Genomic DNA, 24,606 nt, shown 5'->3' with positions numbered 1-24,606 from the left:
GGATAGGTGATGATGGATGAGGTCGGATATGGGGAGAGGGTATGGATTGGATAGGCGGAGGATTGGGTTATAGATCAGATCTGGAGGATGTAAATGGCATCAGTGAGATGTTTGGACACGATAGGACCGCTCTGCAGAGAACAAGATCTTTTCATGTGGGAAGAAAGTTTGGCGAGTATTGGCCTAAGTCATAATTGGGACCGGAGACATCAACATGATCAATCCGCTCAATCAAACTGAAAGCCAGATCAGAACTGTGCCACTGAAGGACCACAAGATTAAGGAGCGGAAAACACCCTGAAGCTTTTACATGACGTGATGACCGAGGCACTTGGTTACCAAGGCAGGCGTACTCAACCCCCTGAAGTGTCCAAGCTATTATCTACCATGAAGAACATTGGAACCTATAAGTTCAAAAGAGGATCCGATCCTATTGAAGCCGACAAGTGGATTACTATGATGGAGAAGAATTTTGAAGCCATGGAGTGTCCGGAGGAGTATCAGAAGAAGATCGCTGTGTACTATCTGGAAGGAGACGCAACGGGCTGGTGGGACAGCATAGAGAGGCAGCGTGGATATACCATCACATCATGGGAATCGTCGTTCAAGGGAGAGTTTGAGAGGAAATACTTTCCTCCAAAAGCGAAGCATCGATTGGAGCGTCAGTTTATGAACCTTGTTCAAGGAGATAGGGCGGTAAGGAGTAATGAGTCGGAGTTCACAAGGTTGAGATGACATGTCCTTGATGGGCGCAAAGATGAAGCAACTATGATCCGTAACTTTATGTACGGATTGAAGCCGGAGCTTGGAAGTCGTTTAGCTGGAAGCAGCTTTAGCAGCTTATCGGAGTTGGTGGAAAAAGCTGTTAATGTTGAGACTGTATTGGAGGCTGAAAGGAAGACTATATCACATTCTGGTGGACTCACCAAATTTAGCGAAGTAGAAAGGCCAAATTTCAACAAGGGTCCAAGATCTCACAAAGGAAAACGTCGAGGATTTGGAGGCCGAGCCAACAATGGTTGTAAGACTGGGGTATGTTACACATGTGATCAGCCAGGACGTATTTCGAGGTTTTGTCCCAAAAATCAGCGCAATAACCAGCAGAGTAACCAGCAGGGTTATTCATCGCTGAGGATGGAAGATGGTACTTGTTTCTTCTGTTGAAGGAAGGTGTGGGAACTGAAATTCGCACTGTCGATTTCCGTTTAAATAAGGAAACTAAGAAAACCCTAATTTCCCAGAGGTCCCGGATATCTGCTAATACCACACCCTAAGCAAATCAGAACACGATAATGACAACGATAAAGTATAATAATCGTAAGAAGAGAGCAAAGAGAAGTCTTCCGAATTTGCATATGAGCATTTACAACAAGGTATAAGCCTGGGCTCGAGAGCATTCGGCGAGACTCCTAGTTCTAGCAACCCTAAGACGGCTAAACCTAATTGAGACACAACTCGAAATAACAAAAAACGAAAAGTTGCCTAATTACTCTAAGTGCTAAGTTTTCTCTCAAAAAATCTCTCTCCCATGTCTCTCGCCTAGGACCCCTTATATACTGGCTCCAAGGTCGGTTTACGCTTTTCCTCTTCTGCCCTTAAGCCGCCATAGCATAAAAATGGAGATATTCCATTTTGTCCGATCTTCGTAATTATCTTCAAAATTTTGTATTTATCCGCGGAAACTTGACATTTATCTTCCCTTGCGAACCAAGCGTAAACCGACATGCGGTTTACGGGCTGTTGGTTAAGAAATCGTAAGTTGGGCCTTGAGTCATGTCTTAGGTCCCTTTGGGCCGTCTTTCGACTCGAAGCGTTTATTACGGCTTCTTTCGATAAAGAATGAACTTTCCGCGGTATTTACGGTAAAGTTTGACTGATAACTTAGAAATAGCGGGGAATGTGAGACGGGTTCGCTACGGTATTCGGGAGATAGCATCGAAGGGTAGACTGATGTCGTATCGACGTTTCGGAAGAGCTCGGTCGCTACGTAGCGACCGAGCTCCGGCTCGAGCTCGGTCGCTACGTGGTGACCGAGCTCCGGCTTGTGCTCGGTCGCTACGTAGCGACCGAGCGGAATGGGCGTTCGGTCGCTACGTAGCGACTGAGCTTTGGCTCAAACTCGGTCGCTACGTAGCGACCAAGCGGAGCACGTGTTTGGTCGCTGCGTAACGATCCTTCTCGAGCTCTTGTCCGATGATTCGCGTTTCTTCCGCAAAGCTTTTCGTAAAGAAGAATCTATTTCAAAAAAGTATTCGTCGAAGAAGTTTTCTACGTTTTCTTCTTCGGGGATTTGGACGTTAACTTCGTCGTAACCATTTTTGACCCCAACAGTTAGTCCCCCAGCTCGTTGGGAACGTGGATTTCTAGCGAGGTCCCAATGCGTGGTATGGCGAGTTTGAACGAGATTGGTGTATTTGGGCGAAGTTCGTGTCCAAAAATCCGCAAGTAAATAGTAATTTCTCATGCCTATAAGAAGGGAGGTAACTTCTTCATAATCTTCACACTTACTCATTCTCATAGAGAGGTTTTTCTTGAAAACTTCTTTTTCTTTCTCTCTGTCATTTCCTTCTTGATTTTAAAGAAAAAGAAAAAAAAACACGAGATGTCGAGTAAGAAGAGGAGTTCGAAGAAAGGGTCTTTGCCCGCGAATGTTTCTGAAGAGCTTCGAGTGCTGAAGATAGAATGCGTTCCTCATTTGGTAGACCCAGCCGAGAACGAGGCATGGTGGGTGGCGTGTTACGGTTCGATCACGCCTCCCAAAGAAAAATCGTTCCCGGTCATGAACCATCGCCCGGTGGAGGCAGGTGCGCCGAGTAGGAGAACTAGTGAATTCCTCGAGGTCATGCGGTCGTTCTACCATATTTCGGACGCGGTGGAATTCAGGGTTCCTCGTCAAGGAGAGTGCGCCTAACTTCGTAGTCCCCCGGAGGGCTTCTTTACTTGTTACGAGGCATTCGTAGCACGTTGCCGTTTGTGGTTCCCGATCCCCGAGATCATCGTCCGTGTGTTGGGTCGTTTCGGGGTGGCGATAATCCAAATGAATCCTCTTAGCATCTAGCACCTCATAGGGATCCTGGTCCTGAGCTACGAGCATGGTCTCTCTCTCACCGTTGATCATTTTGAAGCGCTTCTTCGATTACTGATCATCCGGGACACGGACACGTACAGGCTAGTTCCTCGGAACTTCATGTCAGTGGTAAAGGGGTTCACTTCTAACTTTAACTCGTGGAGGAAGTTTTTCTTCTTCGTTCGTGTAGACGCAGCGTCCGTTGAGGAGAGTTGTATCCCACTGTTTCGAAGGTTGCCGAACGATCGTCCCTTTATCAACCCTCTTGCTCCATTTCCTGAGGACATTATTGCGATGAGGGATCTGCTCAGGAATGGTCCTTTTTTCTGGACTTCTTTTACGCCGAAGAGAGTTCGTAAGGCGTTGATGTTTGTGCATCCTGGTCCTGCTTTGGGCAGGGAAACAAGGAGTGAATCCGAACCTGAAGACCAAGGTCCCAACGCCGGTCCCAACGCCGCTCCCACTATTGTGACGGGGCCAAATTCTTCGAAGGGGAAAGATATTGATCTCGGTGACCTGGAGTTTTCGGTGGACGATTGCATGCTTCCAGGATTGGATCCGAACTTTCCTTTTGGCGATGGAAGTGGTTCGAGCGAGGTCCCTATTCCGGACTTCGATGATTTCTTCGCTGGTCTTCCGTCGGGCTTTGATGCTCCTCAGGCAACGAGTGAGTCAGGGAGGCCAAAAGTTGTTGTGGAAGGATCTCGCATCATTAACAGGGTATAAATTTTAAGAATTCTAACGATCGTTATTATTATTTTTTGCTTATAACGTGTCAATCGGTTTTACAGGGTTTGAACTTGCTTGGATCGGCCATTGAGGCGAGCCATAGAGAGGCCATGATCTATCGCTTTAAAGCAGAGAAGGCGGAAAAGGATCTTGCTCGCATGCGAGACGAGATGTTAGCGCGAGACGCTCAACTCGCTCGTGATCATGCCAGGGCTGTTCGCAGGGCGGAACAGAAAGGCAAGAGGGAAATTTCGAGGTGATGAAGATTAGCGCTTCTCAATTCCAGGCTGAGTACGGGAATCTTAAGGTTGCTTTCAACTCGCTGGGCGACTTCCGTGAGTGTCGCGGCTCTGTTTTCGAGAGGGAGATGGAGTTAATGAAGGGTGGCATGAAGGATCATGCTCACGCTGAGGTGACCATTCCTCCGATCGACGGGAAGATCCAGGGATTCTGGGATCCCATCCCGGTTTCCCCTGATACCGTAGAAACTACGACTGATTTTGCCGGTGACGATGAGGAAGTTAACTTTCCCGCGGATGCATTCGGAGCTTCCTTGTCCGGGAGTTTTAGCTTTGACCTGTGAGCGTTTTGACGGGAAGGAGTTTTTCCCTTTATCTAGTATTTAACGGCCGAGTATGGCCTTTGTTCATATATGTCTGGCCGAGTGTGGCCTTCGAACTTTGTACGGGCCTTTTTTGGCCTCTTTTATCGGGACTGGCCGTTGGTGGCCTTGAACCCCTACCGCTATGCGGTTTATATAATGGATGTCTGTTTGGGTTTGTGGGAACCGAAATTCGCACTGTCGATTTCCGTTTAAATAAGGAAACTAGGAAAACCCTAATTTCCCAGAGGTCCCGGATATCTGCTAATACCACACGCCAAGCAATCAGAACACAATAATGACAACGATAAAGTATAAGAAATCGAAAAGAGAGAAAAGTAGATCTTATTCCGAATTCGCGTTTGAGCGTTACAACAAGGTAAGAGCCTGGGCTACGAGAGCTGTCGGCGAGATTCCTAGTTTTAAAACCCTAAGACGGCAATAACCTAGTTGAGTCGCAGCTCGAATAACAAAAACAGAAATATGCCTAATTGCTCTAAGTGCTAAGTTTTCTCAGAAAAAAGTCTCCCATATGCCTTTCGCCTAGGGCCCCTTATATACTGGCTCCAAGGTCAGTTTACGCCTTTCCTCTTCTGCCCTTAAGACGCCATAGCATAAAAATGAAGATATTCCATTTTTTTCGATCTTCGTAATTATCCTCAAAATTTCGTATTTATCCGCGAAAACTTGACATTTATCTTCCCTTGCGGAACAAGCGTAAACCGACATGCGGTTTACGGGTGGTTGGTTAAGAAATCGTAAGTTGGGCCTCGAGTCGTGTCTTAGGTCCCTTTGGGCCGTCTTTCGACTCGAAGCGTTTATTACGGCTTCTTTTGATAAAGAATGAACTTTTCGCGGTTTTTACGGTAAAGTTTGATTGATAACTTAGAAATGGCGGAGAACGTGAGATGGGTTCGCTACGGTATTCTGGAGATAGCATCGAAGGGTAGACGAGAATGCATGGACTGATGTCGTATCGACGTTTCGGAAGAGCTCGGTCGCTACGTACTTTGGTTCGAGCTCGGTTGCTACAGCGACCGAGCGTAATGGGAGTTTGGTCGCTACGTAGCTATCCTTCTCGAGTTCTTGTCCGATTATTCGAGTCTCTTCCGTAAAGGTTTTCGTAAAGAAGAATCTATTTCGAAAAAGTATTTGTCGAAGAAGTTTCCTACATTTTTCTTCTTCGGGGATTTGAACGTTAACTTCGTTGTAACCGTTTTCGACCCCAACAGTTAGCCCCCCAGCTCGTTAGAGTCGAGACTCTTGCGGGCGGTTTAACGATTTTGGCGAAGTTAGGCGTATTGAACGAAGTTTACTTCAAATCCCGCGGAAGAGAATTCTCGAGAAAACTTTTATTTAAGAAATATAAAATTCTTAGTCCCCATTTCTATAAGAAGTGAGCTCTTGTCATTCATTTGCTTCACACCTTTCCTTCTCCAAGCCTTCAAAACTCTCTAGCTCCAAATCCCTTATTTTTAACATATCTTCTTCCCATGGTGACAAGCGAAGTTCTGATGTGGAGATGGGCGAGGCTACGTCTCCGGCGCCGATTCCGATTTCTCTAATCGAAGCGCCGGCTTGTGTTGCTGATCATCTCTCCTTTCGAGAAAAATTAGTTCGTCGCCAAGCCGAGTAAGAAAAGGTGCGAGCTGGTGCCGAGTTACCGTCCTCTCCGGCACTGGCCGTTGCTCCGGGTCATGGGACCGAGGGCGCAACTCCGCGAGATACGGGAACTCTCGCAGGCTTGGCTTTTCCGGATGCTTCGGCTTTACCTGCTGGATCGTCCACGACTCCGATTCTCGTTGAAGATAAGGGGAGGGCCGCTGACTCTATGCCGCCTCCTCCTGCCAGGAAGGAGATCGTTCTAGCGCTGCACGCTCCTAGTGTTGCTCCGGTTACTCAGCCTAAGGGCCGGAAGAGGAAGTTTACCAAGGGCGATGACGGGAAATCTTCGCAGCAAAGAGGCTCGAGCATAGCGTTGGGGCTTCGCGGAAAGGTTTGTCGCTCATTCACTTTCTTGATCGTTGTATTTTTTCCAAAAGATAAAGAATCTCTAACTTTCTTTTCGTTTCACAGTTCGTGGCGTTGATCGATGGGATGATCAGCGAGTGCAGTTCCGAGACCAGTCGTCTTGCTGGGGAGTTGTTGGAACTTCAGGGTAGATGGTCCGAAACCGAGGCCATGCTGACGGCCGTCAAGGGTTCTCACTCCGTGAAAGTGTTGAAACTTGAGATCGCGATAGGGGAGCTCGAGAGGGACCTCGGGAAGACGGCGAGTTCGTTGCTCAAGGAGAAGAAGGCCAGGAAGGCCAAATCTTCGGAGGTCCGTCGTCTTCTGCGTCAGATTGAGAATGATGCAGGATTAGTGAGCCGCGGGATCCAGGAGGCCAAGACGCTCTTAGTTCTGAGTTCCAAGCTCGTTTGGCGAAGATCTCCGCCTTTCTGGGCTCTCTCGAGTGCATTCGGAACAGGGATTTAGCTTTGGCGACGATCGAGGGCGGGATGGCCGTCGTTCAGTTGTTCCGAAGCGAGACCCCTCCGACCTTAGAGGCCGAAGAGGCCCGACTGTCCGGCTGCAAGGGAGATTTGGCAGTCGTGGATGGAGATTTCGATCTCATCCTAGCTGATCTGAAATCGGCGTGCCTCCTTCCGATGTGTTCAGAAGGCCCTGGGGGGAAGGATCCGGTACTCGGGGGTGACGCGGCTCCAGGTTTAGATGAAGTGACGGGTGAAGAGGGAGTATGAGCTCTGAGGATGACTTTGGTTAGATCTCTTGCGGGAGATTTTTTTTTATGTTTTGATATTTCGGCCTTAAATGGCCTTATTTCGTGTTTCGGGACTGGCCTTGTGTGGCTTTGAATCCCCGCCGCTCTGCGGCTTTTATGACAAGATGGTCGAGTTGCGTTTTTCATAAGCTTACGTATGGTGTGGAAGAAGGGTGATGAGTTGTCGTCTCATATCCTTTTTCGATGTGAAATGTTTTGTTCGAGATCTGTTTCGGGAGTTTTTCCGAGAGGCATCGACTTCGCGGGATATCTGAAGATGTCGAACATAAACATAGAGGCATGGTTTTGGGATCTCGTATCTTTTGGATATCATGCCTTGAGATGTTAGAGACCAGTGCGCTGGGTTTAGGGCAAGACCTAGGTTTACTTTCGGTTTAAGATTTTGTGCGGTGACTAGCCGGCTATCGATTTATCTGTCGCGATTATAACCTGATTCGCACCGATTTAAAGTACGCGATAGGTTCTCGGCTTATATGACTTGTTAGATACGAATCGAGCATCTCTCCGGAGACAATTATTAAGCCAACCGGAAGTGCTAAACCAAATTTTTTGTTTCTTTTATAGCGCTATTATCCTTGTGTCGGATGTACGAGAGTCATCATTGTAAGATGGCTATGTCTGTTTAGGACGTTCGAGAGTTCGATGTGACCAGCATCGAACTTGGCGGCGAATGCCGTTGTTTAGAGTTTTTGCGCGAGATATATGTGAAAATGTTAATTATTTTTTTACGGAGTGTCCGTGTTCGTCGTTCGGAAGAAGTAATCCTTGAAGCATCTCTCGCGACGTCTCGCGATGCCAATGGCTCCTTCTTCCTAACGGCCGATTTATTTTCGAAATTCGAAAATGTTTTGCGGATCAAAGGTGATTTTGCTTGGTCGAAATATGTCGGAAACATCGAAGGCGTGGTCGGATGTTTTCGAGTTTGAGAGTATACTTATCAACTCCCCCCCCCCCTTTTTTTTGATGAGGGGGGGACAGCTGAATTTTCCTTTTGACAAACTGCCTACGTACTCCTTATGGAGATCAAGCCGTCTCGTAGTTCGGTGATTGCGAGTTGGTCAGTGATAGTATTTTTTGAGATGCATCGCGTTCCAGGTCCTTGGAATTTTTATGCCTTGCATGTTGGCAATTTCGTAGGAGCCTGGTCGGACGATTTTTTCGATTTTATAGAGTCCTTCCCAGTTTTCTCCGAGTTTTCCCGCGTTTCGTTCAGCGGTGTTTTGGAATTGTAGTACTTCGCGGCTGCGTGTTGGTAATTTTGGATCCGGATGAGCGCTCGATCCCGGCGCTCGTCAATGAGATCGAGGTCGTTGAGGAGCATTGCGTTGTTGAGCTCCTCTCGTTCGGGAAGCAATCTTATCCGAACACTGGGGAACTCTACTTCTGCGGGAATCATGCATTCCGTTCCGTACACCAGGTCGAAAGGGGCTTCTCCTGTTGCTCGTCTCAGGGTAGTACGGTGGGACCAGAGGACTCCCTCGAGTTCGTCGGCCCACCTGCCTTTTTTGGCCTCTAAGCGTTTCTTCAGTCCGTCGAGAATGGTTTTATTAATCGTTTCAGCTTGTCCGTTACACTGCGGATATCTGGGCGTCGATTTGTTAAGCCGTATCTTCCATTTTTCGCAGAACGCCTCGAACCAGGTGGAGATAAATTGAGATCCATTATCGGTTACAATTTCGTAAGGAACTCCATGCCTGCAGGTGATGTTTTTCCATACGAAACTTTCGACTTGGACATCTTTTATACTTGCGTACGAATCTGCCTCTACCCATTTTGAAAAGAAATCGGTGAGGACTATAAGGAAACGCTTTTGCTTTGAATTATGAAGGGGACCGACGATGTCCATGGCCCAGCGCATTAAAGGATAGGGCGATGTGATGGAGGAGAGGACTTCGGCTGGTTGTCGGATGGTTGGAGCATGCCTCTGGCATTTTTCGCATTTTCATGCGAACTTCTCGCAATCTCCGATCATCGTTGGCCAGTAGTATCCATGGCATTTGATTTTCACTACCAGTGATCTTCCGCCGGAATGATTGCCACAGACCCGGAATGTACTTCTTCCATCACTTTTTTTGCTTCTTCCCCTTCCAGGCACGTCATGAGTGGTCCGGAGAATCTCCATTTGTAAATTTTCCCGTCTACTGTTACGTAGCGCGCGGCCTGTGTTCGGAATTTCCGGGCTGCCCATTTCTCGTTGGGCAGGCGTCCGTCGATAATGTAGTCTTGAATCTTCTGCAGCCACAGGGTATCACAGCCGTAATCAGATTGCTCCGATTGCGGTTGTATTGCAACTTCTTCTTCTTCGTCGTCTTGACCTTCTATGAGGTTGACAACGATTGGCGGTCCGATGCTCGGGTGTTCGATGAACTCGACCGGAATTACCCTTTTGAGTCCTAGATCAGAACTTGATGCTAAGGCCTGGATGTTTTCGGAACGGGGGAATTCGCGTGAGGGCAAAACAGTCAAACTTTTGAGCTAGTTTTCGGACCAGTTTAAGGTACGCATCCATCCGTTCGTCCCTGGCTTTATACTCTCCGCTGTACTGACTTGCCACTAACTGGGAATCGCAGTAAGCGTGGATGTTTCGTATCTTCAAGCCGTGAGCCAAACGCAGTCCTGCGACGAGTGCTTCGTATTCGGCTTCGTTGTTTGAGGCGTGGAATTCCAGCCTAAACGATTGCTCTAAGATCTCGTTTGTTGGAGATGTGAGGCGAATTCTGATGCCTGATCCCTGCTTGGACGAGGATCCATCGACGCAAAGGAGCCAAGTGGAATTTGGTTCCTCGTTGGTTATGGTCTCTGTCGGTAATTCGACCAAGAAGTCCGCAAGCACTTGTGACTTTGCGCTTGTTCTTGGTCGGTACTCGATATCTTATTCGCTAAGTTCTACCGTCCATTTGGCTAATCGGCCCGATTGACTCGGGCTATGCAGGATCGTTTGTAGGGGAAAACTCGTGAGGACGACGATCGTGTGGGATTGGAAATATGGTCTTAGTTTTCGGGCCAATGTTACGACCACGCATGCTAATTTTTCCATCAGCGGGTATCTAGATTCGGCATCCAGCAAGGTTTTGCTGATATAGAAAATAGGTTTCTGTTCTCCGCGTTCTTCCCTGATTAGCACGCCGCTCACAGCTGTTGCTGATACAGCGATGTACAAGAACAAAGGTTCCCCCTCCACTGGTTTTGCGAGAACTGGGGGGGAAGCCAAATACCCCATTCTTCCGCCCATTCGAGTTTTTTATTTCCCCGTAAGACATCGTAGAAAGGCAGGCACTTGTCTGTCGATCGCGAAATAAAACGGTTAAGTGCCGCGATTCTACCGGTCAACCTCTGGACTTCCCGATTATTCTTCGGCGAAGCCATCTCGATCAGTGCGTTGATTTGTTATGGATTAGCCTCGATGCCACGGAATGTGACTAGGTAGCCGAGGAATTCCCCTGATCCCACGGCGAATCTGCATTTTGTCGGGTTGAACTTCATGTTATTCGAATTTAACTGGGCGAAACATTCCTCGAGATGTGATACGTGATCCTTTGATTGGAGGGATTTGACGAGCATGTCGTCGATATAAACTTCCATCGTTTTACCGAGTTGTTGAGAGAACATACGGTTCACGAGTCGTTGGTAAGTTGCGCCAGCGTTTTTGAGGCCGAAGGGCATTACCCTGTAGCTATAGGTTCCGCGATCGGTAATGAACGCTGTTTTTTCGCGATCGTCTGGGTTCATCATAATCTGGTTGTAACCTGAGAAGGTGTCCATGAAAGACAGAAGTTCGTTTCCTGCCGTTGCTTCTACCAATCGATCGATGTGTGGCAGGGGGAAACTATCTTTTGGACAGGCCTTGTTTAGGTCGGTAAAATCCACGCAAACTCGCCATTTTCCATTTTTCTTTTTGACTACTACGGGGTTGGCGAGCCAGTCTGGATACCTCACTTCTGTTATTGACCCGACTTTAAGCAATTTTTCGACCTCGTCGTTGACCGCGGAAGCTCGTTCAGGTCCTAGCTTCCGCCTTTTTTGTTTGACGGGCTTGAAAGTTGGATCGATATTTAACTCGTGACACATTATGTCAATGTCAATCCCCGGCATATATTCTGCGGCCCATGTGAAAGTATTGAGGTTCTTTTTTAGACAGGTTACGAGCTCTGTCCTCAAAGGCTCGCGGATATTGGCTCCGAATTCGACGCATCATTCCAGAGATGCTTCGTCGAGACAGACCGTGACCACAGGCTCGCAAGTTGGTTCGCGTTTTTCCTCTAGGGCCTCGATGTTACGAGACTGCCAGTAGAGTTCAGCCGAATCTTGACTTCGCGAACCTTGGTCGGAGACCTTTTTCTCTGTTTTTCTAGGTACGGTCTCGAGGTCTGGTCTTTTTCGTTTTTGTTCTGCGGCGTAACACACCTGTGATACTCTTGGGTTTCCCCATATTACCTCGATTCCGTTAGGGGTTGGAAACTTGAGGCAAAGATGGTACGTGGATGGGATGGCACGCATGGCGTTCAACCATGGCGTTCCCATGATAACGTTGTAAGATGCAGGACGGTCAACAACTAGAAACTCTGTGACTCTTGTTACGGTTCCGGCTTTGACTGCGAGATTAATCGATCCGTAGGCCATGGTCGTTTCTCCCGAAAGTCCCAGCAGTGGGCTAGGGTATTTCACGATTTCGAATTGATCGATGCCCATTTTCTCGAGAGTATCTTTGAAGATGATGTCGGCCGAACTTCTGGTGTTGATTAGCACCCTTGCGACGTCTATATCTCGGATCGTCAGTTCGATAACAAGGAGATCGTTTCGAGGTTTGGCTCGATCGACCATTGCTCCCCCTTGAATGAGATGACGTTCGCGCACGTTGAGTCTTGCATATCGTTCCTGATCGTTGAGTGGTTTTTGCGGGTTAGATTGATCCGTACCCCCCCCCCCTCCCTCTAGCGCCAAACTGTGGGAACCAAAATTCGCACTGTCGATTTCCGTTTAAATAAGGAAACTAGGAAAACCCTAATTTCCCAGAGGTCCCGGATATCTGCTAATACCCCACGGCAAGCAATCAGAACACAATAATGACAACGATAAAGTATAAGAAATCGAAAAGAGAGCAAAGTAGATCTTATTCCGAATTCGCGTTTGAGCGTTACAACAAGGTAAGAGCCTGGGCTACGAGAGCTGTCGGCGAGATTCCTAGTTCTAAAACCCTAAGACGGCAAAAACCTAGCTGAGTCGCAGCTCGAATAACAAAAACAGAAATATGCCTCTCACCTAGGGCCCCTTATATAATGGCTCCAAGGACGGTTTTGCGCCTTTCCTCTTCTGCCCTTAAGCCGCCATAGCATAAAATTGGAGATATTCCATTTTTTCCGATCTTCATAATTATCTTCAAAATTTCGTATTTATCCGCGGAAACTTGACATTTATCTTCCCTTGCGAACCAACCGTAAACCGACATGCGGTTTACGGGTGGTTAGTTAAGAAATCGTAAGTTGGGCCTCGAGTCGTGTCTTAGGTCCCTTTGGGCCGTCTTTCGACTCGAAGCGTTTATTACAGCTTCTTTTGATAAAGAATGAACTTTCCACGGTTTTTACGGTAAAGTTTGATTGATAACTTAGAAATGGCGGAGAACGTGAGATGGGTTCGCTACGGTATTCGGGAGATAGCATCGAAGGGTAGACGAGAATGCATGGACTGATGTCGTATCGTCGTTTCGGAAGAGCTCGGTCGCTACGTAGCGACCAAACTTTGGTTCGAGCTCGGTCGCTACGTAGCGACCGAGCGTAATGGGCGTTTGGTCGCTACGTAGCGATCCTTCTCGAGTTCTTGTCGGATGATTCGAGTCTCTTCCGTAAAGGTTTTCGTAAAGAAGAATCTATTTCGAAAAAGTATTTGTCGAAGAAGTTTCCTATGTTTTTCTTCTTCGGGGATTTGGACGTTTACTTCGTTGTAACCGTTTTCGACCCCAACAGGGTTACTTTGTTTAGAGTAGGTTTGAAGTGAAAATTTATCTTCGTTGATACGTTCATTCTGTTAGTTCGTTTGAGACGTGAGTTTTCGTAAAAATTATTTACGATTTTTCGGGAACGTTGAGATATGAACGAAGAGACATGTTTTAGGAATCTCGTATCGTTTAGATATCATGTCTTAGAGATGTTTGAGACCAATGAGGTGGGTTTAGGGCAAGACCTAGGTTTACTCTCGGTTTTAAGGTTTGTGCGGTGACTAGCTGGCTATCGGTTTTCCAGTTGCGATTCTACCTGATTCGTACCGATTTAAAGTCCGCGATAGGTTCTCCGCTTATACGACTTGTATGGTACGAATCGAGCATCTTTCCAGATACAATTTTTAAGCCAACTGGAAGTGCTAGACCAAAATTTCGGATTTTTTTTGTAGCGCGTTTTCGTCCTTGTGTTGGACGTTTGAAGATCAAAAAAGTGATCAGGTTGCGTTTGTTTAAGACGGCTGATGTGTTCGTCAGGGCCAATCAACGAACGGAGTGTGAGATTTGTAGTGGTCGCGTTCGGATAATTTGTTTGTATCATCTCGATTTTTAACTTGGCGACGTCTCGCAGTTATTTCGAAGATTATACGTATATTGCTGAAGTGAGATTGTTTTGCGATTTCGTCTTTAAAAGAGCGACGCATATTTCGTAAAAAAAATTCGAAATCTTGATAGAATTCTATTACAATAACACATATTTTCCTATGTGGGAGTATACGAGTATAAGCACCCACTCCCCCCCCCCCTTTTTGGAGAGGGGGATAGCTGAACTCGTCCTTCGACGAGCTGCCTACGTACCCCTTTCGAGGATCAAGCCATCTTGTAGTTCTGTTTTATGCCGCGAGTGTTTTTACTCGGCGGTTGTCGCCGTGCTGACCGCCTTGATCGAGATGATCGTGGCAGGGTCAGTGTTCTTGAATTGTAGTGTCGGCTTCGGCCTCATGTTGAGTTTCGACACCCGAAGCGTCTGCGTCGGCAGACGATGTGAAATCGTCTTTTCTCGAAACGTTGTTGGTCGAAGATTTATCGATCTTCGTGCATTTGCGATTTGCCGTTGCAGATGTTGTCATCTGTCTAAACTTGTGTTCTGCAAGGAAGCACAGTCGCGACTGTTTCTGACATCCCCAGATAGCTGCGACTCCGTTTGGGGTCGGGAATTTGACGCCTAGGTGGTACGTCGATGGGATGGCTTGCATAGCGTTGAGCCACGGGGTTCCCATGATCACGTTGTAGATGGCAGGATGATCGACTACCAAGAACTCTACGATTTTTGTGACCTCCTTGGCCATGACAGGTAGCTGAATTGATCCGAGGGTCATCGATACTTCGCCAGAAAAGTTTGTGAGCGGTTTCGGAGTTGGAGTTACTTCTCCGAGTTCGATGCTCATCCGATTGAGAGTGTCACGGAAGATTACACTGACCATGCTTCCAAATCTCGTATGACGAGGTCTATGACGAGCGGATCGCAGTGAGGCTGATCAATCCCGCTGGCTTCCTCCTTTGTGAAGGTGATTGAGCAGTTCTGATCATCTTTGGTAGGAGACCACGCAGGCCAGTTTGCGCTCGACTCCGCCTTCCGCTGGTAAGCCTTGATGGTGGAGACCGTATCGTTGCAGAATTGCGATCCTCCGATGATCATGTTGACTCTACGACGATTGTTATCGTTCCCTTTGTCGTCTGGCCTCCTGCCGCGTTTATCTCCAGATTGGTTTCTTTGGGGAGATATCTCCGCGGGAAGATTTATTTCCGGCTTCGGGGCGATCGGTTTCGAGGATGAGATCTTTCACGCTGGTCACTTCCGAGAGTTCTCCAGCTAGTAGCTTCGCGGCCAGCCTCGGTCCCAAGACCTTGCAGTTAGTCGTGGAGTGTCCTCGGGATTGGTGGAACTCGCAGAAGGTGTTTTCATCATATCCTTGGTTGCGAGTCCACGTATTACCCGTGGTTCGGCCCTGGTCTGAGCCGATCGCGTAATTATGCGCTCCTTGGAGTTCTTCCCCCTCGTGATGGACATACTTGTTGTTACGAGGGTTCTTCTTCCTTGTTTTCGGGTCTACATCTTTCGAGGACGATCTCGCCGACTTATGCTTCCGCAACAAGATTTTTGTTTCTTACTCGATCATGATGCAGTCCGTCGCCTTGTGGAGGGCGTCTTGGATCGTCCGCGGTTTTTCGAGGGATATCCATTTTCTGAATTTCGACTTGTACCAGAGCGCCTTTCTGAGCGCGTCGACGGCCACCTTGTCGCTTATCCCGCTGACCCTGGACATCACCAACTTGAACCGGCTGATGAACTCGCGGAGGGGTTCCTCTTCCATCTGGGACAGACTCCAGAGATCGACATCGGAAGTTTCTCTATCTATGAACATAGAGTATTGCTTGAGAAATTCCGATGCGAGCTGTCGGAAACTCCCGATAGAGTTTCGTTTAAGGCGCGCAAACCATTCGAGGGCTGGTCCTTCTAGATTCTCGACGAACAGGCGGCAGTGGCCGGCGTCTCTCTCGCCATCCTTCAGCCTCGCTCTTCCCATCGTGATGTGGAAAGCCTGAAGGTGCGCTCTCGGATTGGTCGTACCATCGTACTTCGGTACTTTGATTTTTCCTGGATCAGATACCCTCGTATCTGAGATGCGAGCGGTGAAAGGGGTCTTCCGAGCCCCTTCCAGCAGTCTGTCGATCTCGGGGGCCGCGCTCGTAGCGTGATGGATTTGAGAGTTTACGGCTCTTACTATAAAACCCGTCACCTCCTATATGGAGAACGGCGTGTTACTTACGGTAGGGATGAGGGGAAGAAAGAGGGGTGAGCAACAGGGGAGTTACTCCGTGAGGTATGGGATGCTAAACACGCAAACCACTGACTTAAGTAAATAGAACTCCCACTATGGAAGTTTAGCTCTAACATGAACAAACAAGATGTATAAAGCATCACACAACACAAAGAATGCGATGATAGCATATAGCTAGTCCATACACCCCGCATCTCCTCATACGGATATATATATACATACGCTGCGTCGCTAGTACAGTCTGTCTCTGTACCCCCGCCCTCCAAAGCTGCGTCGAATGAAAACGTCTCTGCACCCACGCCCCACACAATCTGCGTCGCTAGCCCAGACGTCTCTGAGCCCCCAGCCACCAAAGCTGCGTCGCTAGTCCAGACATCTCTGGACCCCCGCCCACTCACATAGTCCCTACTCATAACTATGTATACATACATATATATATCACATATCTTAACATCACACAATCAAATCAACGGTTGAATCCTCTAGACCCCAAGTTCCAGTTTACAATGAATGAACTAACTAACAATCAAGACTCAAACAGACTCAATTCAAACAGATGGATCATGATTCAAAATCTAAACTATGATAGAGAGAATTCTACACTGGTACGGGATTTACGGAATAGACCCTCACCTTAGCCACTGAGGTCAACTACAACACGACAACGGAATAAACAACGGAAGATGCGGTCAACTGAGGTCAACTACAACACGACAATCAACGACTTAGGCTCAGATTCTCCAAAAATAAAGTTTCCTAAAATGGAACTTTTCCTAAAATGGAACCTTTCGTAAAATGGAAACTTTCCTAAAATAGAAACTTTCCTAAAGTAGAAACTTTCCTAAAATAACAACCTTTCTAAAATAGATTTCTGTAACTAGAAGTAAGGAGGTGACAAAATTACTAGAAAAATCCGCCGGAAGCTCGTCCAGAAATCCCGCCGAAAGCTCGCCCAAAAATCTCGCCGGAAGCTCACCTGGAAATCCCACCGGAAAATTCACTAGTGACTGGTCGTCGAATAATTCAACAACAACTCGTCACACACAAAGAAATACTTTGACTTGAAGAGAATAAAGAGAAGGGAAGGGAGGTAGGTTTTCTAAACTTCCAATGTTGGACAAAATAAAAAGAAGGGTTTTGGGTTTTAATTAATAAAAACAAATGGGCTTTCCCACATTGGATCACGGTCGTTACACTTACTTCTGCCGCAGTCTTGGTGAAATAGTCGCGAAGATCGCGTATATCCGACGTCTCGTCAGCAGGTTTCCGCGCTTGTCGGCGTTTACTGCGAGTGAGCTTGGTTTGTTTTTCAGCCAGCTCTTCCTGTTCGTTCCAATAGAGGATTTCCTCCTCTTCTGTCATTGGTTTGTCGAACGGAGAGCTTTCCCGAGTGAATCGGCTTCTGGTCCTTCTTGGATGTCTGTCGGCGTCCTCATCAGTATTGTTGGAGACATCGCTAGGATCCAGGTCGACTTGCTCGACTCCGCTGTCCTCTGAAGCCTTCGCGGGAGGCGGAGGGCTTTCGGAGTTTCCCCTTTCGACGGGAGACTTCTCGCTAGGGTTTTGACCCGAAGGTCAAAGAGAAGTCGTATTCTGATATCTGCTAATACCACACGCCAAGCAAATCAGAACACGATAATGACAACGATAAAGTATAAAAATCTTAAGAAGAGAGCAAAGAGAAGTCGTATTCCGAATTTGCGTATGAGCGTTTACAACAAGGTATAAGCCTGGGCTCGAGAGCTGTCGGCGAGATTCCTAGTTCTAGCAACCCTAAGACGGCTAAACCTAATTGAGTCGCACCTCAAAATAACAAAAAACGGAAAGTTGCCAAATTGCTCTAAGTGCTAAGTTTTCTCTCAAAAAATCTCTCTCCCATGCCTCTCGCCTAGGACCCCTTATATACTGGCTCCAAGGTCGGTTTACGCTTTTCCTCTTCTGCCCTTAAGCCGCCATAGCATAAAAATGGAGATATTCCATTTTGTCTGATCTTCGTAATTATCTTTAAAATTTTGTATTTATCTGCGGAAACTTGACATTTATCTTCCCTAGCGAACCAAGCGTAAACCGACATGCGGTTTACGGGCTGTTGGTTAAGAAATCGTAAGTTGGGCCTCGAGTCATGTCTTAGGTCCCTTTGGGCCGTCTTTCGACTCGAAGCGTTTATTACGGCTTCTTTCGATAAAGAATGAACTTTCCGCGGTTTTTATGGTAAAGTTTGATTGATAACTTAGAAATGGCGGTGAATGTGAGATGGGTTCGCTACGGTATTCGGGAGATAGCATCGAAGTGTAGATGAGAATGCATGGACTGATGTCGTATCGACGTTTCGGAAGAGCTTAGCGACCGAACTTTGGTTCGAGCTCGGTTGCTACGTAGCGACCGAACTTTGGTTCGAGCTCGGTCGCTACGTAGCGACCGAACTTTGGTTCGAGCTCGGTCGCTACGCGAAATGGGCGTTCGGTCGCTACGTAGCGACTGTGCTTTGGCTCGAACTCGGTCGCTACGTAGGGACCGAGCGGAGCACGTGTTTGGTCGCTGCGAAACGATCCTTCTCGAGCTCTTGTCCGATGATTCGCGTTTCTTCCGCAAAGGTTTTCGTAAAGGAGAATCTATTTCGAAAAAGTATTTGTCGAAGAAGTTTTCTACGTTTTTCTTCTTCGGGGATTTGGACGTTAACTTTGTCGTAACCGTTTTTGACCCCAACGGAAGAGCCATTATGCATCGTCATGTCCAAACAAGCCAATCCCTTCGACCCCTCTCGCGATCTGAACTCCTCCTAGCCGTCCAGCAATTGAGCCAGCACCAAAGAAGAAAAACCTAGGAGGTAGGGTTTATGCCTTAGGTGTAGAAAACCCAGACAATGCAGGACCGTCAAGCGGTCCCATCACAGGTATTGGGTGCTTAACCTCCTCTTTTTACTGAATGAAATTTAGTTGCTGGAATCTAGTTTTTATGCTGGTTAGGTGTAGATTGCTTGATCGCTAGGTTGCGCGTTTAGAAATTTTGGATGATGATTGATGGTTGCGTGAATTTTGATTAGTTTTTGTGAATGAGATATTGTTGATTGAGTTACTGTGGCAGGAACCATACATGTTGCTGGTAAACCCACACATGTATTGTTCGACTCGAGGGTAACACTTAGTTTTGTGACCCTTGAAGTAGCTGCCCGGTTTTGGGATTGTTTTGTGGTTGACAGGATAAACGTGGCCGTCTTGATCCCCACAGACCGAACCCTTCAAGCAGATCAGTGTATCAAGAATGTTCCATTGGTCATTCAAGAGAAAGAATTTGTGGCAGATCTGTTAGTCGTGCCTTTGAAAGGGTACAAAGTAATCCTTGGAATGGATTGGTTATCGAGCTACAGAGTTCAGATCGACTGTGGAAAGGGAAGGTTGTTGTTTGGCAGAGGTAAACGACCAGAGATGGTATACTATGGAATCAGTCCTAGTATGACCGTGTCTTTGGTAGGAGCAATGAGAGTACAAGATTTGTTTCAAGATGGGGAAGTGTATTTGGTAACTTTATCGGTTAGTGGAGGAGCCACTAATGATGAAGTTAAGGTCGAAGACATAGAAGTGGTCCAAGAGTTTGAGGATATCTTTGCACCACTAAAGGAATTACCTCCACCTCGGAGTAGTCCCTTTACCATTACTTTGGAGCCTGAAGCAAAACCTATAGCTAAGGCACCATATCGGATGGCACCTGCGGAGTTGGTTGAGCTAAAAAAGCAATTGGAGTATCTTTTGGAAAAGGGATTCATCCGATCGAGCTCTTCACCTTGGGGAGCCCCTGTGCAATTTGTGAAGAAGGAGGACAGAAGCATGAGGTTGTGTATCGATTATCGTGGTATCAACAACATCACGATAAAAGATAAGTATCCTCTTCCGAGGATAGACGAGTTTTTAGACCAACTAAAGGGAGCTAGTTGGTTTTCGAACATTAATTTGGCATCAGGGTATCACTAAATTCCTATTGCCAAGTCAGACATCATGAAGACGGCGTTTCGGACGAGGTATGGGCAGTACGGGTTTATAGTTATGCCCTTTGGTCTCACAAACGCACCTGCGGCTTTCATGTGTTTGATGAATGAAGTGTTTCACGACTACCTCGACAAGTTCGTGATCATTTTCATTGATGACACCCTGGTGTACTCGAGAAGTAAGGAGGAGCACAAAGAGCATCTGAGACTGGCTATGGAGAGGTTACGGAATCATAAGCTATTTGCCAAGTTCAGCAAGTGCTCATTTTAGAAAAGAGATATAGAATTTCTGGGTCACATAGTATCAGGAGAGGGCGTGGCTGCTGATCCAGAAAAGGTCCAAGCCATACGGGAATGGCCTCGACCAACCACTGTGACGGAAGTAAGGAGTTTTCTCGCACTTGCGGTCTATTATCGGAAGTTTGTTAAAGACTCTCCTATATTGCAAAGCCTTTAACTAAACTTAGCGATAAAGAAGTTCCTTTCTTATGGGTCGAAGAAACCGAGAATGCTTTCAAGATGTTGAAGGAAGCTCTCACAACCACACCTGTGTTAGCTTTGCCCGAGCAAGGTAAACCTTACACGGTTTACACGGATGCTTCACAAGTTGGGTTTGGTTCTGTTCATATGCAAGATGGGTGAGTCATTGCATATGCTTCACGACAAGCATGACGATAACTACAGTACACATGACTTGGAGTTAGCGGCCATGGTGTTCGCTTTGCGAATTTGGAGATCGTACTTGTATGGAGAAGAAGTGGAGGTATACACGGACCATCAAAGTCTTAAATACCTCTTCACTCAGCCAGATCTCAACCTGCACCAGCGTAGGTGGATGGAATTTGTGGCAGACTACGATATAAGGATTCCCTACCATCCTGGTAAAGCGAATGTTGTTGCGGACGCCTTAAGTCGAAGAAAGTTGGACGCAGATTCAGAGAACGAAGTGGAGCTGTTGAACCAAGAGTTGAAACAAGTGAAGTTGGTCGTTTTGGAAGGGCAAACAAGTGAGCCATTGGGACTTCAAGCGGTGAACCAGGCCAGCTTGATTCAGAGAATTCGAGAAGAACAACTGAAGGATGAGAAGCTACTGAAGATCGCTGAGGAACTCAGAGGACAAGGCGGGCCAAATAGTGTTGGATACTACTTGGCGGAGGATGGAACCTTGCTAATTAATGGGAGGATCACGGTTCCTAACGGACAAGGGCTGAAAGATAAGATACTAAGGATTGCACATCATTCTTTACTTAGTATCCATCCTGGAAGTTCGAAGATGTTACGAGACGTGAGAAGATACTATCATTGGCCGGGCATGAAGAGATCGGTAGCGCAATGGGTCGCGCAGTGTGCAACTTGTCAACAAGTCAAGGTCGAGCATCAAGTTCCAGGAAGATTGTTGCAGAGTCTTCAGATACCTCAATGGAAATGGGACTCAATATCCATGGATTTCATCACTGGATTACCCGCTGCTCCTGGTAGATCGAACAACTCGATATGGGTGATTGTGGATAGATTGACCAAGGTTACACACTTGCTGCCTATGCGGGACACTGATAAAGTTGAAGTGTTGGCCGAGCTGTACATCGACCAAATCGTGAAGTTACATGGAGTACCCTCAGACATCGTCTCAGATCACGACCCTAGGTTCACGGCATCATTTTGGGAAGCACTACAAAAAGCCTTGGGGAAAAAACTGTACAGTAGCACGGCGTTCCATCCAGAAACAGATGGCCAAACGGAGAGGACCATTCGGACCATCGAGGACATGTTGCGGATGTGTATTCTCGATTGGGCAGGAAATTGGGAGAAGCATCTACCGTTAGTCGAGTTCTCATATAACAACAGTCATCATTCGAGCATAGGGATGTCTCCTTATGAAGTGTTATACGGAAGGCCATACAAAACACCTATGTGTTGGACGGAAGTGGGCAAAAGGAGAATGTTTGGGTCACCTATTGTTCAGGAGACCATGATTAAGCTGGAGACGATTCAGACAAACATGAAGAAGGTTCAGGACCGTCAGAAGAAGTACGCAGACCAGTCAAGAAGAGAGGTAACTTTCGAGATAGGAGATTTGGTCTATTTGAAGGTTACTGCACAAAAAGGGAAGGACAGATTCGCTAAGGTTGGGAAACTTGCGGTCAAGTTCATTTGTTCGTACAAGATCATCGGGAAATTTGGTGAGGTAGCTTACCGTTTGGATCTGCCAGAGGGTATGCGTCTACATCCTGTATTTCATGTTTCCATGCTTCGGAAACATATACAGGATCCAAGTGCTGTTGAACCCGAGAGACTAGAGGAGTTGAGGACAAACCTTATAAATCCGGAAGGATCAATCCGATTACGAGAACGGTGTATTCGGAAGCTGAAGAACCGTAAGATTTCTCAAGTACAAGTGTTCTGGGGAAGACAAAACATGATTCATGTTACTTGGGAGGATGAAGCGAGGTTTAAAATCGATCACCCAGAGTTCTTCCGAGAGGATGTTGTGATGGAAGAAGGAGGCCCCTCAGACCCTTAGAATTTGAGGACGAATTCTGTTAAGGGGGGGGGGGGGGGATGTAGAAACCCTTAAAAAAAATTTTGAATGGTCGAGTATCTTTTTAGTGGTCGAGTCGCGGACGATCAGATTGATCTTGTCTGAACCATGAGGCAAGTATGCCACTAGATAATGGTTAGACAATGTAGTAGAATGATCCAAAGGACGTTTGAAGCATGAAACTTTTGGAAGCACAACAGGAAGACCGGAATTTTTCGAAGAAGCCGGAAGCTCGTAAAATATTTTCCCTTAAGATCAGAGTCAAAGTGGGGTTTATTAAAAATATTCAGAGTATCAGAACTGGCGTAGAAAAATATTTGGTATTGATCGCGGGACGAAAATTCACCGGAAAGGCCGAAATCTGTCGAATGGACCGAGAAGCTCGAGGTGTCTTGATGAGTGTGTGTTCAGGACGTGGTGGCAAGCTCCTGGCATTGTGTGTGTCAAGGGAAGCATGAGGTGCTGCAGTACATGCAACCTGTACATGCAAGTGGACATGTGGAGCACGAGGTGGATCGGCCAAGCACGAGGTGTTGCGATGCATGCAACCAGGCCATTCCTCCAGACATGTGGAGGACGTGGTGTCTCCTTGCATGGAGCCAGTCCATGCATCCAGACAGGTAGAGGGCGTGGTGTCATCCTGCATGAGACTGAGACATGCAGCTAGCCATGTGGAGCACGAGGTGCCGCCGCGCATGCGCCCAGAGCCATGCGAAGCGACACACGGGCTGCCACACGGCTTGTTCCTGACTGGTTGCTGTTTCCTATAAATATCCCACGACCCCCCTCTCATTTGAGCACATTCAGAACACTTGAAAATCAGTTCAAAAGGTAATAAAGAAAGCAAAGAAAGAAAGATCGAGTTTCGATAGTTTTCGAGCGATTTAGGCAGTTTTCGAAAACAGTTACTCTGCCGATTTTGTGTCAGCACATGGAGAAGGTTCTGTTCAAGTGCAGGGACATCAGATATAGTGGAGACCAGTTCAAGATCAGTCTGGACGTGGGTCTACTCGAGAAGGTCGAGAAAGGATTCAGATCGGAGAAGTCGGTTTTGAGGTCAAGGCCACGGTCAACCAAAAACAGTGAGTTATAATCAATTGATTGCTGAGTTGTTTTCATGCAGGATCCCATTACTTGGAAGTTGGATCATGGCAGGAGGCCGGGTCTGACTGAGTAACGGTTTGACTAGTTAATAATTGAGGTTATGTTGATTGAGTTGATGGCATGCTTGTTATTGCTTGAGAACCGTAGTAGCATGCTAATGGTTAGGTTGATTGGTTAGTTAGCGAATGCGAAATGCTTAGATGATATCGCTAAGTTGTGGATAGTTAGATATTCTGGAATTAGTCTTTATGCTAGATTCTGGAATATGATTGATTGTGTTAATTTGCAATTAATACTAGGAACCTTATGTTATTTTACTGGGTTTAGTATTAGTCATATATTGGCCATATAACATTTGTGTAACCCACAATGCTAGGCATTTTGAGATGGAATGTGTTGATTGTGTAGATATTAATACTAGGAACCTTGTGTTATTTTTACCGGGTTTAGTATTAATCATATATTGGCCGACAACATTTGTGTAACCCGTGAGTTAGTGTTCCTTCAGACCTCGTACCCGGCGGGCTCAAGAAAACCCCTTATTCGCTGGATCGGGAAGACTCAGATAGATGGGGTCATGGCCTATGGCTGAGTGATTACACGACGGTGTAATGTGGCAGTGACCCGAAAGACTGTGGGCTGTCGCGCGGTTACCCGAAGGACAGTGGGCCGCGGTCGGTTGAAATTTCCTTCTTCTGGCCTTTGTGGTAGGAAGATAGGATATTGCCGATAGTGAAGGAGGAACCTAAAGTCACCAGGGCCCGAGTTTATTATATATATTATATCGTGTTTTTGGTTGTTAAACCCTGGTTTAAGTCGAGTTTGAGTTTGGTGATGAGCTAGTAATTAGCATAATGCTAGTTAACTTGCTATCGTTTACCGCTGCGTATTTCTGATATTACTTATGTTATTGAATTGTGTTATTAGGTGAACCTCTCACTTTAGTTTGTTTGGGGTGGGATAGCGAGGGGTTGTATTTGTTAGTTGGGGATTGTAACTCACTGAGTAATGCTAGATTACTCAC

General features: G+C 46.8%; 1 protein-coding gene across 1 annotated transcript; it reads left to right on the top strand.

The window, feature by feature from the left end:
* The first annotated feature begins 318 nt into the window (after window positions 1-318).
* LOC106373583 lies at window positions 319-19,925 on the top strand. Its single transcript, XM_048743826.1, has 5 exons — window positions 319-696; window positions 799-1,144; window positions 6,140-6,393; window positions 6,474-6,597; window positions 19,042-19,925. Exons 1-5 carry the CDS (start codon window positions 319-321, stop codon window positions 19,923-19,925), a joined length of 1,986 nt encoding a protein of 661 aa, XP_048599783.1.
* The last annotated feature ends 4,681 nt before the right edge of the window (window positions 19,926-24,606 follow it).

The sequence above is a fragment of the Brassica napus genome, chromosome C1, assembly GCF_020379485.1.
Source record: "Brassica napus cultivar Da-Ae chromosome C1, Da-Ae, whole genome shotgun sequence".
In the NCBI taxonomy this organism is placed as follows: Eukaryota; Viridiplantae; Streptophyta; class Magnoliopsida; order Brassicales; family Brassicaceae; genus Brassica; species Brassica napus.
Note: the sequence above shows the minus strand (reverse complement) of the source record. Positions and strands in the feature narration are given on the sequence as shown.

Coding starts and splice junctions, on each gene's coding strand:
- LOC106373583 (XM_048743826.1), top strand. CDS start 319: ATGACCGAGGCACTTGGTTACCAAGGCAGGCGTACTCAACCCCCTGAA. Junction 1,145..6,139: donor ATCGCTGAGGATGGAAGATG/GTACTTGTTTCT, acceptor GAACTCTCGCAG/GCTTGGCTTTTCCGGATGCT. Junction 6,598..19,041: donor CATGCTGACGGCCGTCAAGG/GTTCTCACTCCG, acceptor TTACTGTGGCAG/GAACCATACATGTTGCTGGT.